General features: G+C 45.2%; 1 protein-coding gene across 6 annotated transcripts in view; it reads left to right on the top strand.

Moving 5' to 3' along the window:
* Positions 1-9,132, top strand: part of DOCK11 (dedicator of cytokinesis 11) — a 68,579-nt gene extending 59,447 nt beyond the window's left edge. For 3 of the 6 annotated variants that reach the window (XM_061446235.1, XM_061446236.1, XM_061446234.1), the window contains 9 exons: positions 344-450; positions 1,889-2,011; positions 2,980-3,093; positions 4,846-4,992; positions 5,890-6,100; positions 6,417-6,607; positions 7,214-7,314; positions 7,603-7,754; positions 8,663-9,132. In XM_061446235.1, coding sequence (XP_061302219.1) covers positions 344-450; positions 1,889-2,011; positions 2,980-3,093; positions 4,846-4,992; positions 5,890-6,100; positions 6,417-6,607; positions 7,214-7,314; positions 7,603-7,754; positions 8,663-8,778 — 1,262 coding nt within the window. In that variant the 3' untranslated portion in view covers positions 8,779-9,132. Of the gene's footprint in view, positions 1-343; positions 451-1,888; positions 2,012-2,979; positions 3,094-4,845; positions 4,993-5,889; positions 6,101-6,416; positions 6,608-7,213; positions 7,315-7,602; positions 7,755-8,555; positions 8,569-8,662 lie in introns of all 6 variants that reach the window. The other 3 variants (XM_061446240.1, XM_061446239.1, XM_061446238.1) reach the window with 2 other exon arrangements.
* Positions 9,133-14,542: the final 5,410 nt, after the last annotated feature.

Here is a 14,542-nt window from a genome sequence, read left to right as displayed (position 1 = left end):
AAAGGTCTTTTCCAAACTAGCTGATTCTATGATTCTTGCATCTTCTGTGCAAAGATACACCTATGTTCTTCATGACTTTCAGTTGGTTGCAGCTGGGTAGGTTGGGGATTCCTGATCCAGGGAAACCTGTTGTGCTTGGTGTTAGTTGCTAGGAATGACTCCCGTGGCAAATGGCTGGGGAGGTTCTGTTGTGTTCAGTCTCGTACATTCAATAGTAAAATGAGAGTCAAGTCCGCTGCTGCTTGTAGGACTTCACTGTCAGCCAGACTGCTTCCCAGCCATTAAAGCGTGATGCATTTGGGCTATGTTATTCCACTAATCCATGTGCTTTTGTCCACTACAGAACTCTTCCCCAGTGGATGCGCTGCCTTCAAGAAAATCACTCCCAACATTGATGAAGAAGGCGCAATGAAAGAAGACGGTGGGATGATGGACGTACATTACAGTGAGGTGAGGTCCTGTAGTATGGAGCAGGGGATACTGGGCAGCTGGATATGATGGGTCACTCACTGAGGTGATCAGCTCCAGTGCAGACTCGTTCCATGAGGGCATCATGGAATAGAGGGATTCTGTGATTATTTTAGACTTTGTTTGTGCAAGCTGTAACAAATTACAGTTGGGCACTGACGTCTGTAAGGAAAGCTGCTTCCCAGCAATTTCCCAAGAGAAATCTGCTTTGAGGGATTTTCTGTGTACAATACAGAACTGGTGAAGGTTCTTGGTTTCTTTGCAAAGCTTTTCTACTAAAAGCTCTTTCTACTAAAAGCTTTTTCTAGCACTGAGACTGAAGAAGCTGCACAAGAATCTTTGCCTACCGTGCTTTGCGGGTGCTAATTGTGCCAGCACAGAGCAGTGTGGCACAGTATTGCCAAGGAGGGACAACTCGCAAGTCAGGTTTCACTGAGTGAGGGTTTATAGAATCACAGAACCCCAGCCTGGTTTGGGTTGGAAGGGACCTTAAAGCACCTCCAGCTCCAACCCCTGCCACGGGCAGGGACCCCTTCCACTAAAGCAGCTTGCTCCAAGCCCCTGTGTCCAACCTGGCCTTGAGCACTGCCAGGAATGGAGCAGCAACAGCTTCCCTGGGCACCCTGTGCCAGCGCCTCAGCACCCTCCCAGGGAAGAGCTTCTGCCTTACATCCAACCTAAATCTCCCCTGTTTCAGTTTGAACCCATCACCCCTTGTCCTATTGCTACAGTCCCTGATGAAGAGCCCCTCTCCAGCATCCTTGTAGCCCCCTTCAGACACTGGAAGCTGCTCTGAGGTCTCCACGCAGCTTCTCTTCTCCAGGCTGAGCAGCCCGTCTTGTGTTCCCCTCAAGCTAGGGCTGTGCTGCAGGACACCACATTAGCAGAACAGCCCAGAAACCACAGCAAGGCATTGAGGAAGTGGCTAGACTGTCCCGTGAGTCAGAAAGCCTCACAATGACTCTTGTACCATGCCTTTACCCCTGCGCTGGGGGGGCCACATGGCTGAGCTGCCCCATTGCCCATTCATCAAGACTAGGCTTGAGGATCCTTAGCATCACATCCCACTGCTGGTGCACACCTGTTCTTGGACGTGTTGCTCAGATACCTACTTCTGAATTCCAGTGCTGCCATCTCCATACCCTCCCAGAGCTTTGGTGTTCCCCTGGGGAGGAAGCTAAATAACCAAGGCACACTTGCTGGCTCCTGTGCCAGTGATAATAAAGAATAAAGGAACTTTCAAAAAATAACTTCTCCTTTTTTCCTTTTTTATCTTTTGTTTCCTTCCCTTTGGAAAAGCCAGACCATGGGCTATAGCTGTGGCTGCTTGTACTGGGACATGTTAAAGAAACTGAGAATAAAATGGTTTTCCCTTCCAACTTGGACTGTTACTAACACCACCATTCGGCTGCTCTCGTAGGAAGTGCTGGTGGAGCTGCTGGAGCAATGTGTGGATGGCCTGTGGAAAGCAGAGCGGTATGAAACCATTTCTGACGTGTCCAAACTGATCATTCCTATTTACGAGAAGCGGCGTGAGTTTGAGGTGAGTGTTTTGAACTAGTTTGCAGATATGCAAACAGACATGGTCTAGGGTGAAGTGTCCCTGTGTTCCATCATCCGGGATTGGAACCGGATGACCTTAAGGTCATTTCTAACCCGAACCATTCTGTGATTCTATGATATAAGGTAATTTTCTAGATCCCTCAGAAAAAATGCAAGAGGCTATTGTATTTTTGAAGCTATGAGTCACTGAATTGATGTCAGTAACGCCCACGTTGCGCTTCATTGCTGGTCACTAAACACATGAGCAAAAGCAGTGGTCTGGAGGGTGATTGTTACAGCTAAAGACACACAAGACTCATATTTAGTGAATAATTCCCACCTTCCTTCCCCTAAAACAAAGCTGTCATCATACCCTGTGCTCGTCAAAGCCAGGTTCTCTTTGAGACGTGAAGACTTTAAGAGTTAAAAGCACGGTGGAGTGTTCAAAGAAAGGACTAGATCTGCAGGTAATTCCATGCAACTGGGGAGGAGGGAAGGAAGCTTTCCCAGCCCTTCACCTTGCTCCTCCCCGGTGCCTACTGTGACCTGTGCTTTGGGGAGGCTGCTGTACTCCTCTTTCCTTCCCTTATCCCATGACCCCCTCCACACCAGGGCAGGATCCAGCTGTACAGCTGAAGTTAGTGGAAGCCTTAATCTGGTTTTGATCAAAACCGGATATCTGGGTAAAATACTGCAGGCTGCTCTACCCGTGAAGGCTTGGTCAGGGGGCATGCAGGGACAGCATTCTCCCTCAGGATAGCTGCAGCCTGCAGCTCCTCTCAGACCTGGAGCTGAGCATGTGCTTAAGACTGAGGTTTTCAAAGAACACTGCAAGCGTTCCACCTCCTTTGAAATCCACATCTGAATTCTCCAAAGGGCCGTGATCAGATCTCTCAGAAGCTGCCAGTGTCGGCTAGGATGTTCTGCTTGCAAAATCCTGCTTTAACAATGTCAAAATCTGATTTCCAGAAACTAACCCAGCTATACAGAACGCTTCATGGAGCATACGCCAAGATATTGGAAGTCATGCATACCAGGAAGAGGCTTCTTGGAACCTTTTTTAGGGTGGCCTTTTATGGACAAGTAAGTACATATCCCACTCACCAGTCACCCTTCACCAGGCATTCCCTAAAGCTGCTGCTCTGCCAGACCTGGAGCTGGGAAGCCTGTTGGCTCCTCTGGAGCAGGCACTGGCGCATCATTGTGAACGCTTCCATGTTCCACCCTTGAGGGTTTGTGTCTCTCCGGGAGCAGCTGATTTATTGTAGTTTATGATTCTGCTCGTGGGCTTCCCATAAAACCCCTCAGCAGGTAGGAAATGGCTTAATGGGTTCAGTGGTGGTGACTGTAATTATAGTTATTATAAACTACACAAACACAATTTAGCGTGTGTAGTGTGTACCAGTCACAGTATGTAACCACTGTGTACAAATAGTAGTAATAACATTTTCTTCTACAGACATTTTCTTCTACAGACAATTGCTACTTTTTTCTATGTATTAGTGGAGTAAAAGGTTATTGGAGAAGCTGGAGGCAAAGTATCTCAGTATTGGTTGCATGCGTGTAGAGAGAGTATTTTTGTTAACTGAGGTAGCTGGAAAAAGTGGCCAAGGTCTGGGGCTCAGCGTCCCGAGAAGGAGCATGATCTTCTGCCTGATGAAGTCTTCTGAACCTGAAAGGAGTTGTGCTTTTGTTTTTCTCCTCCAGCTGTAGCAGTTAATCTAATAAAGTGCCTTACCCTCATCTCCCTTGTGTCTCTGAACTATCTGCTTTTGGACCTGTAACCATGGGTGAGATGCAGGACCCCTCTTTAGAAATACTGTGTAAATTATATTAGCTCTGTCTTTCCTCATTCCTTCTTTTAAAGGAGGTGATTAATACCCCTGAAACCATCTTAGGCTGGTACCTTTGAACACCGCTGTCATTACATGCACAGCATGTTGGAGCATTGACTTTTGCTGCAGCAAACATACCTTTTATTTTTGTCCTCATCTTTGACTTTGGTATGTGAAAAGTGAATGAGGTTAACGATAGAGAAAAGGAAACAACTGCTAGCTTAGTTTTCTAAAAGCTGTAGAAATAACTGGATCAGCCCCTAAAATTCAGCAACGGATCATCCTGACAACCAGCACTTGATCCACTTTTGCACTTGAAAGCTTTGCCAGCTTTATACGCCGGCTACACAGACATAGTTTTAACACTCTGTCACAACTTCCGATGGGAGCAGCTTGCCAAAACATGAAGCTTTCGTGCTGTTCCCAATACAGGAAGGACTGGTGATGCAGGCACAACCTTTAATGCAATTTTGTCTCTACAGCAAATACACCAAGTTCCACTTCCCTGAATACAAGAGGAATCAAAGCAGAGGAAACCCATTTCTTTATTTACTGCTTCAAGTGCCTTTAGCCTACACAAAATCCTTCAGACTGTTCACATGGCTCTGCTATCAGGGCTTCCTCCACTTACATGTCTCTCCGCTCCTTCCCTATGCCTTATTTTTGTGGGTTTTCTCCTGCTGGCCTCTTTCCATCCTTCCACAAAGTCAAGTGCTGGCCAAACCCAGCTTCCACAGTGTTTATATTGCTCTCTGGTCATCCTCCAGCCTTTGTGTTCTGCAATGACGTGTTGGCTGAGGAAATTCATGGCTTTTTTACGCTAATCTAAAGGAACCCATTGAAAGGCGAAGCTCAGTGAGAGCAAGCTGTAGCCTTCTGAACCTTCTTGGCTTTCTGAAATGCCAGTGGAAACTTGCTTTCAAAGTAGGAAATCTAAAATACAGTTTTCCAAGCAAAGAAACCCAGTGATTCCTCACTACCTCTTTGTGATTAATGCTAGACGTTCTTTGAAGAAGAAGATGGGAAGGAGTACATCTATAAAGAACCCAAGCTGACGGGCCTCTCGGAGATCTCATTCCGGCTTCTTAAACTTTATGGAGAAAAATTTGGGTCGGAGACTGTAAAGATTATCCAGGATTCTAACAAGGTAGAGTTCAAGTGCATGAACAAGCTGATGAAATGCGATTAGTGGTGAACATCAGGGCCATATTACGTGGCACGGGTTGGAACTGGATGAGCTTTAAGGTCCCTTCCAGTCCAAACCATTCTGTGAGCCCTCTCTTCCACCCTCTTACAAGCACCTTGCTTCCATTTGCTCCTGTCATCCCCGTGCTCCTGTGTGGACATATTGCATAGTTTGACAAGTTTTGGTGCTGATCTGGCACCCTGGAGGAAAGAAATGAATTGGGAATTATGAATGGGAAATGGCAATCCACATCTCCCTTGAGCCGTGTTGTTGGGAAGCACAGAGGAGCAGATGATTGGAAGTGGAATTGTTGTTGCTTTGACACTGCAAGGCTGAAAGAAAATCTTTTGGGGCCTTGCAGCCTTAGCTCCTTCCTCTTCCTATGGAATACCCATTTATGCTCCCTGCAAGGGCTGTTCGCACCCTTATCTTGCAGCCCCAGATGTGTCTGGGTTACCAAAGACATTGCTGGTGATCCCAAAGCTTGCTTTGGGCAAGCCTGCAGATTTGCATGCCGCAGCACAGCACTGTAGGAGTGCTAATTTATGGTCTGGAAGCAATATGGTCATACTAGAAGGACTGAATAGCACAGGCATGTGCTGCATTGATGGACAAGGTGATAGGGCTACCTGTTGCAGATGAGGTATTTCTTGTGCCCAACCTCCTTGTCTTGTGTGTCTGGTAGTGGATGGTCTAGACATCACGGCTGGGGTCAGAGTGAGTGTTTGGTGTGTGATGCACGGCATGCAATGGAGCTGAGTCAGCAAGGAATCAGTTTAAATCACACCCCACATTAACCAATTGTAAGTCAAGTTATTAATCTTCATTCTTCTAGCGAGTAACCCTCTTATTTCACAGGTCAACATTAAAGACCTCGATCCCAAGTATGCCCATATCCAAGTGACTTACGTGAAGCCCTATTTTGAAGACAAAGAGATGTCTGAAAGAAAGACTGAATTTGAAAGAAACCATAACATCAATAGATTTGTATTTGAAACTCCCTACACTTTATCTGGAAAAAAGCATGGCAGTGTGGAAGAGCAGTGTAAAAAAAGGACCATTTTAACGAGTAAGTACGAATGTGAGTCTGTATCAGCCACTATTTTTAGACTGGTTAAGCTCATTAAAATATCCCAAAAGAGTCGGAAGTTCTCTCAGCTATTTAATCAGATCCATGCTACGATATTCTGGTTGGGAGGGGAATTTGCCTTATGTGTAAATGGTCGTAAAATAACAAATCATGCTGGTAAAATAGTCTTGTTCAGGATTTCGCACACACCAAGTAAAACCCAGAGGACAAGGATCTGCTTGTGTGTGTTCCACGAAGAGTTGTCCCCAGTGCTGCATGACTTTTCAATCTATGATTCCTTTGCTGTTCCTGCTAGCTTTGAACTCCTTTCCGTATGTAAAGAAGAGGATTCCAGTCAATTATGAACACCAGGTTAATTTAAAACCAATCGATGTGGCTGCTGATGAGATAAAAGACAAGACAGCAGAGCTGCAGAAGCTGTGCTCCACCGGTGATGTTGACATGATCCAGCTGCAACTCAAACTGCAAGGCTGTGTTTCTGTGCAGGTAAGGCTTGATGCTCATCCAAAATCCCAGTTACAGCTGACTCGGGGAGTTGTAAGATGACTCAGGGAGTCATCTTCTCACGACACAGCACATTTACTGTCCAGAACTCATTAACTACCTTGTTTGCAGCACGACAGCAAACACAAGCACAGCTTGTCCTGCGCACACAGCAGTATGTTAGCAGGAGGCTCATGGCAATAAGCATTTTGTCATTGGTTGGCCATGGGTGAAAGCTGAAATACACTTAACTCTTGGAGATTGTATGGTCAGTATCAGGCACAAATAGCCTTTTTGTGCACCTGAATTCTCAAGATGGATAGATGACCTTAAGGCTCAGATCAAACTGCCATCCCAAATGGAACTAGGAGGTAAGTATGAGGAACCAGGTTCCATCTCTCTTTTTACCACCATTTATCTTTTGGTCTTAAAAAGCATAGGAAAACTAACACTCTGGTTACATTAGTAATGCAGAGCTGGTGGCATGCAAATAATATGCTGAGATTGGTTTTGTGGTAGATTTCTTAATATTGTTGTTCCCTTCACAACTGCCTTTAGCAACTCAGCACAAGTTCTACCATAAATGATTTCTGCCTTCTCTGGTTCTAGGTTAATGCTGGTCCCTTGGCGTATGCCAGAGCTTTCCTAAGTGACAGCCAGTCCAGCAAATACCCTACTAAGAAGGTGAATGACTTAAAAGAAATGTTCAGGTAGGATTTGTGATGTAATAAAACCTGGCTGGAACATGGTACCCGCTTTGCTTATAGTCCTCTCTGTCTCCAAAATCAGATGCTGAATGCTTAGATGTGCCTTATAAAGATCCTGGTGCTGGTGTCTCCCATTTCACCCAGGTCCTTTCAACCCAAACCAGTCTGTGGTTCTCCCAAACACTGGAGAAAAAGGGGAGAGGGGGATGAAACTTGCCATCTGTTTGGTTGCTTGCTTTTGTAGAAGACTGGGCTATTTTAATGGCTGAAGTTCACTGCTTCCCTCCTCAGGAAGTTTATACAAGCCTGTGGAATTGCTCTGGAGCTCAATGAGCGACTCATTAAGGAGGATCAAGTGGAGTACCATGAGGGGCTCAAGTCAAACTTTCGGGATATGGTGAAAGAGCTTTCTGACATCATCCACGAACAGGCACGTACTGCACGTCAGGAGCCCACAGAGGCGCTCTCTGTGCTTGGTAACTCGCACTGAAAACTAGCTGAAAACTTGGTTGCTCTTTGTGTTATGTAGCTAAATGCAGAAAGGCGAGTAACTGAACTTGAAAAGTAAATGATAGACTTGGTGGGTTCCAAACACCATCTGTTGATGGGCGATCTCAGTGTGTGCTTCGGGGTGGAGGCTCTGCTGACACAAGCCATGAGTTTCCTGGTGCTGCAGCCCCCCAGAGTCCTGTGCCGTGTTTTGCCTCACGTTTTGTGCATCACAAGAATCCTGTGGCAAGATCGAAACTCTCTGGCAAAATTCCCATTTTGTAGAGGTGCAGGAAGCTCAGAGGCTGGCAGGAAGCTGGATGTCCAGAAACTGGTTACAATGGCCAATGAGCTCCATTTCCCTAATGTCACACATTGAGGCTGACCGACCTGCTGCCTGCTGAATCACAGGGTGAAACACAAATGCAGTCACTCTAGAGCAGTTCCTCCACTCCAGTGAGATCCTGTGTTGTAAGCCCGTCCTTCAGGTTGTAAAGTACAGGGCCTTGCCACATGGCACAGATGCAGTGAGTGCTGCATTTAGCTGCATTTACTCCCTGTGCTTACAAAAAAACAACCCAGAGTTCTCTTACTGCAAAGATACAGCAAATTATTGCTCTACAGAGAATTGTTTCTTTCCTATAGAGTTGTAACTAAAACTGATCCAGTAGGACACAATAATGTGTATATGAATGCTACAGAAATTGCTTCATTCTTCTTTCTCATTTCTCTATTACGCTGCCTTTGTGAAACAGCTCTGAAGACAAGGTTGGCTATTTCCTTTGCATATCTTTTCAAATACCTGCATTGCAATCGTGACCTGGAGCCTTTCCTGAAGCTCTAATTCTTCTGTTTCCTCTAGATCTACCACGCAGATACGATGCATTCGCCCTGGATGCACGACTCCCTCCATGTCTTCTGTGCCATCAGCGGGACGTCTGGGGATGGAAGTTACTGTTCACTCAGACCCACTGCTGAAATATAGACGTACACTCCTATTTCACAGAGCTTTCTCAGGAATAAGTGGAACTGTACGAAGGATGCTTAAAGGAATCCATGATGAGCAAAGATGCAGTTCTTTTTCCCCCCAAAGTTGCCATGCTTTCAAACAGGGTGCTTGCTTCTTTTGTTGAGCAACATTGAAGTGCCTGGACACTGCACCACTGTGCTTCTTTTCTACTGTGTTTTTTTTTAAAGCTAAACGTGTAACAGGACATGGAAAACCATCTAACTAGGTATTGAGTTGTTGAACTATGAATGGGAATTGGAACGGTACTGTGTAAAGTTGTACAATGGAATATAATAAAATGTAAAACTACTTTGTAAATAGAAGGAGTCTATAGAAGTTAGCATTGTATCATATTTGCTGCTAAAAGCTTTGTTGGACAGGGAACGTGAAGAAGAAATCGTAGTCACCAGTAAGAGATTTTCTTCCTCTTCTAAAAAGTAACTTGGGGTCCAGATGCCCCCATTGCACTCAGACCCTGAGAGGAGGCTTGTCCTGGTCCGGAACAGCTAAAACCCCATGAAAGCTGAGCTTCCTACAGCTCATTTCACCCCTGGCCAGGGGGTTTCTCTCTGGCAAGAGTTCTGTCATTTGAGACGAGTTTCTCTGTTTACCACTCATGGTCTCACAAATATAAATTGAGGGCACCTGAAGTGGGGAATTATAAATATATAATTGGGAATTATATAATTGGGAATTACAAATATATAAACACCTTTCAGGAAAAACGTCCAATAATCTGTGAGATGTGCTGAAGGAAACCCAGCACATCAATATAACTCGTGCACAATTGAGGGGCTTTTACCATCATATGGCATCTATGTTCCCTGCTGTTAAACAGCTCTGGTTTCTGAAAGAAAACTGGTTTTTATCTGACATGTGGTTGAAGATCATGGATTTTCTGGAATTCTTTGATTCCTTCTTCCCCTCCACGAAGCTTTAATATATTATCTCTGTCTCTAGTGAGACCCTTTCAGCTGCAGGAAGAAGAAACCAGATGAGGCATTCTTTTATCCAGCAATGTTCAGAATACCCATGGTTTTCAAATCCCATCAATTGTAAATATGGTTCCAGTAGTTCGTATGGGAAGGAGGCGGGGGGTTAAGGCCATAATAAAAGGACTCCAGCTGGGTATTTAGCTTGGCTTAAGTGTCTATAAAGTAATAATCTTCTAATGTCTGTAACAAAAACTATCTTCAAATAGTTTTTGACCACAATTCAAAATGTTTATTATGCATGTTTCTAATTACCTAAAATGACTCCTCTGCTGAGAACAACAATGTTGTGATCCATAAATTCAGCCATAAGCAAAATACAGATGTGCCTCTGTAACAACCAGACCACACTTCTGCTTGTGTGTGCTTTTATGCCAGGCAGGCTCTAAATTTAGCTTAACAGAAAGAGGAATTGAGACTGCAGTGTTTAAATACAGTTACTACCTTATTGATTTTCATCTTTCACCAAATCCTATTTAAAGGTAGATAGTGAGAACGTTCCAGATTACTAAAAGGTGGTGAAGCTGTTTAATAGTGGATACATTACATTAGGTTTTGGAGCTAGTTAAACCCTAAACATCAGTCCTAAAGGTGTACCTTGAATGCAGTCAGCAAAGATGAGATGTGGACACCAAGATCTCTTGCACTACAACTCTTTTAAAAACTACACCTAATAGTTTTCCTGGAATTGAATTGAAATTCTTACTCATGTTTCCTGATGTCTTTGATGTCCTGAAAGAACAGTGTTGGATGAATTTTCAGTTGTTATTCCTTGGTTTTACTGGAATTACAGTGAAATTCTTACTCCCATTTTTGGATCTCTTTAATGGTGCAGGATGAATTTTCATCTGAACATCTCAATTAATTGGTGGTGGTGTCGTTGTCCTGTCATTTCAGTTTCATTTACTGGAAAGCTGCTTCAGTAATTCAGCTAAAAAATGTGTTTAATACCAGCCCAAATAGAATACATACAGTCGGTGCAGTTCAGAACACATGCTTCTGTGCAGTTTTGATGAGTAACAAAGATGATGGTGCTAAGGATGTGCTTCTGTCCTGCAGGTAAATAATTCAACTGGATTTGTAACATCCAGTTTGTCCTTTTGAGATGGGTTATAGTAAGACTGGAACAAACAGGCTGGTTTTGCTTTCCATTGTCACCAATCTAGAAATGATAGGGCCTGGTCAAAGGCTGTTTCACAGCTGTAGCTGGACACCGGTGCCAAGAAGGTGTTCACATTCTCTGTGCCTATCCTTGTTCTGCATTATTGTCCCAGTTTATAGAAATCCTCCAGATTTTTGTTTATTTCTGGCTGAAATAGCTGAATGCACAGATACACATGGGGAGTGCTGCATAGGTGTGACTAGTACATGCAGCTGGTGCTCACAACGGGTACTTCCTACTTACTACCTTTTCTGAAGCAATATAAATGTTTAATGTTCATTAATACTTTGGGGTTTTCTTACACCACCTAAAGCAGTGCAGGAGGGTTTTGGTCTGTAGAAGTCAGTGGATGCATTTCAAATGACAACCTGTGCAGTCTCTATCTCTAGAGCTACAGATACATCTTTCCTATGTACACCTCTAATTACTTTAACTGCAAACCTGCTGTGTAACACATCGAGTCTTCAGAAGGGAGGTGTTGGCAATTCTGCATAAAAGTAGAAATAGGATGAAGGATCTGCCCATGAGGATTAAGAGCTTGTGGCTACTCTTGGCATCAGGACTGGTTTGAATAGTGGGATTGGAGCCAGATTGTTTGCATATCGGACATAATAAAGCAACACAGGTTCTGCCAGCACTTCATGTACACGAACATGCTCCTAGAGATTCCTGCTCCTACACAGTGTAGTACAGTCCTACCAAAGTGCAAGCATTCACTCTGCTTTGATTGCTTTTCTTTCTGCAGATTAGAAGTGGTATTTTAAGCCTGGTAACTTCAGTGTTACTTCTTTCCCCAAAAAGAATCTGGAACCCAGAATTTACTGCAGCCAAGGATCTATTTCTTCATTACTCACTGTTCTCAATGTCTTCTGATAGCAGACATTGTCATGAGATAGGCCAACAGATGGATGTGACAATACCTGTAGCGTATAAAACGTGTTTATTTTGTTCCAGAAGCCTTTTTAGCATACACCACGTGCTACTTTGATATTGAATCACAGTTTGCATAAATATAATGCCTTTTGTCTCAAAGTAGATAGAATCCGTTCTGTTTGCCTTCCTGTAGGGACAGAGTCCTATGGATTCACAGCTGGCTTAAGGATAACCCCACAATTTGATGTACCATAGCCCAAAAAGAGCTGGAGGGAAACGTAAGTGGAAGTCATAGGCTCAAAACCACAAGTGAAAGCCCATCCTACTCAATGTAGCCACTGGAGGAGAGTAGTCTGTGTTCATCTGATGCTCACTGACCTGAGTTGTTTTGGTTAAACACAGGGTTCTTACCGGCTTGAGCAATGCTGTGTTCAGCTCATTAGTGTGCAACCACAGCCTGTAGTACTTAACCTTCAGGTAATATGCTCATGTCAAGCAAGCATGAACCAGTTATGATACAGACATAATACAGCAGTTCTGGGTGTTATTTACTCTCTTTTCATGTAAATGCAACACCTGCCACTACATATTTGTAACAGAAGTGCTTTTATCATACGTATTGCATGTATGTATGACGTTCTGTTCTACGATTCTATGTGTGTTTAACCTTCTGCATGTGAAAACCCATTCATCTCAGTTGTTGACCCATGTAACACTGAGTATCACACAATGCTGCTCCAGAGCTTTCCAAGACCAGCAAACTTAGAGTGCTCTAATACTGGTGTAAGATTCATGGCACTAAAACCTACACAAATGAGCTATCGCACATGCTGCCTCTAAAGAAGATAACTGCAATAAATCTTAAATGCATAAATGCACCAAATGGAATGGTTAACACTGACTTACTCAGTGGCAAATAGGAGATGTTGATTCGGAAATCCTGAAGAGCACAAATGCCACATGTCCAGCTCGAAGGATCCCCAAACCATGGTTCATCAGAAAATCTGAGACATAGAAATGGACCTGCAGGGCCATGCCAAGGGGAATGGCTTTAACCTGCCCGAGGGAGACTGAGATGAGCTCTTAGGCAGAAGCTCTTCCCTGTGAGGGTGCTGAGGCGCTGGCACAGGGTGCCCAGAGAAGCTGTGGCTGCCCCATCCCTGGCAGTGTTCAAGGGCAGGTTGGACACAGGGGCTTGGAGCAAGCTGCTCCAGTGGAAGGGGTCCCTGCCCGTAGCAGGGGTTGGGACTTTGTTGCTGACAACAATGTTGAACAGGATCGGTCCCAACACCAACCCTGAGGAACACCGCTCATCACTGATCTCCATTTGGACATAGAGCTATGGACAGTGACCCTTTGAGAGCAACCACCTGCCCAGTTCCTTATCCCGCGAGTGGTCCATCCATCAAATCCATGTATCTCCAATACAGAGACAAGGATGCACTGTGGGACGGTGTCAGAAGCCCTTGGTTGTGTGGGTGGAAGCAGCAGGAGCGCAGAGCCAAGGGCAGATCACCAGCACAATCGTGACTCAACGTACAACAAGCGCAAAGCCATATCCCAAGTACCTCTTCAACAGATCATTCCAAAGATACCTCAGGTGTGTCTGTGTGTGTTCAGTCCCTGCAGCACTGTGGATTGTCCAACAGGAACAGGAGGTTTGCAACAGCAAGATGCAGGACAGGACTCAATGAGACGGGAACCGGGAAGTCTCGAGTAGGTGTCAGGGATCAGAGGCTTTGGCAGGAGTTCTGACCGCCCTGTGCCGGGAAGGGAATGTGACAGGGACGAAGATTTCACCCGCAGCCAAAAGGACTGGAACCATTGGATGTGTGCCTGGAGAGGGGAGGAAAGGAAACAGTGAGAAAACCGAAAGCAAGAGCGAGGAGGGTGATTTGGGTCAGCTTTAGCGGTGTCCTCACTCGCAGGCAGAGCCCCTGAAGCTTGAAGGCACAATTCTCCATTCAATTAGAATGAACCAGGAAACTGTTAAATCCTCTTCTTTTTCCAGGAGTACAGAAACAAAGTGGAAGAAACCAGCAAGACCCGCGTTCACCGTGGGATTCCCTGCCCTCTCACGGAGATTGCTTCCCTTTTCTGAAGTGGGTGTCCCAGCAGCAGATGAGCTCTTGCAAAATTCCTTGAAGTGCTGAGGAAACGCTGAACCATTCTGCTGGCTTCGGAATAACCAATGTGCATCACGAACGTGGGGTTGCCAGAGCTTCCTCTCTGCTGGGCCTGTGCTGATGTTAACACCTGTATTTGGGTGGTGAATGGGAGCTGCCACAGCAACCCAGCCCGGAAGGGAAAGCCTCATCCCCGATGTTTTCTGCTCCTGGAACGCATCAAAAAGTCTTTTGTGTGATGTTCCCGCTTCTGTGGGAATCTGGGAAAACCACTGGCTGCATTGCACCCGTGAAGTGAGGGTGTCGGGCCTGGCAGGGGCTGGAGCAGAGGGCGCTTGGGGGAGTTTGTGGGAAGAAGAAGCTGTGGCAGTGGATCAGAAAAAAGACCCAAATGCGTGTTTAGTGCAGATGAGAGCTGTGGAAGTGACTGGGATTTGCAGGAGGGATTTGGGAAAGAGGAGTTCTGCCAGGGGGGTGAACTTCAGCATCAAGGTAGGGATGTGCTGACGGATGGGGGTGCTTTCCTGGGGAGCGGACAGGAATGTCCCGGGCACGTTTCGACAGCAGGAGCTGAGCGTGG

Source organism: Pezoporus flaviventris, unplaced genomic scaffold, assembly GCF_033815535.1.
Source record: "Pezoporus flaviventris isolate CSIRO_AGI_PZ_B2104156 unplaced genomic scaffold, CSIRO_AGI_Pfla_v1 ptg000005l, whole genome shotgun sequence".
NCBI classification, from domain to species: domain Eukaryota; kingdom Metazoa; phylum Chordata; class Aves; order Psittaciformes; family Psittacidae; genus Pezoporus; species Pezoporus flaviventris.
This window is presented reverse-complemented; position numbering and strand designations above follow the sequence as displayed.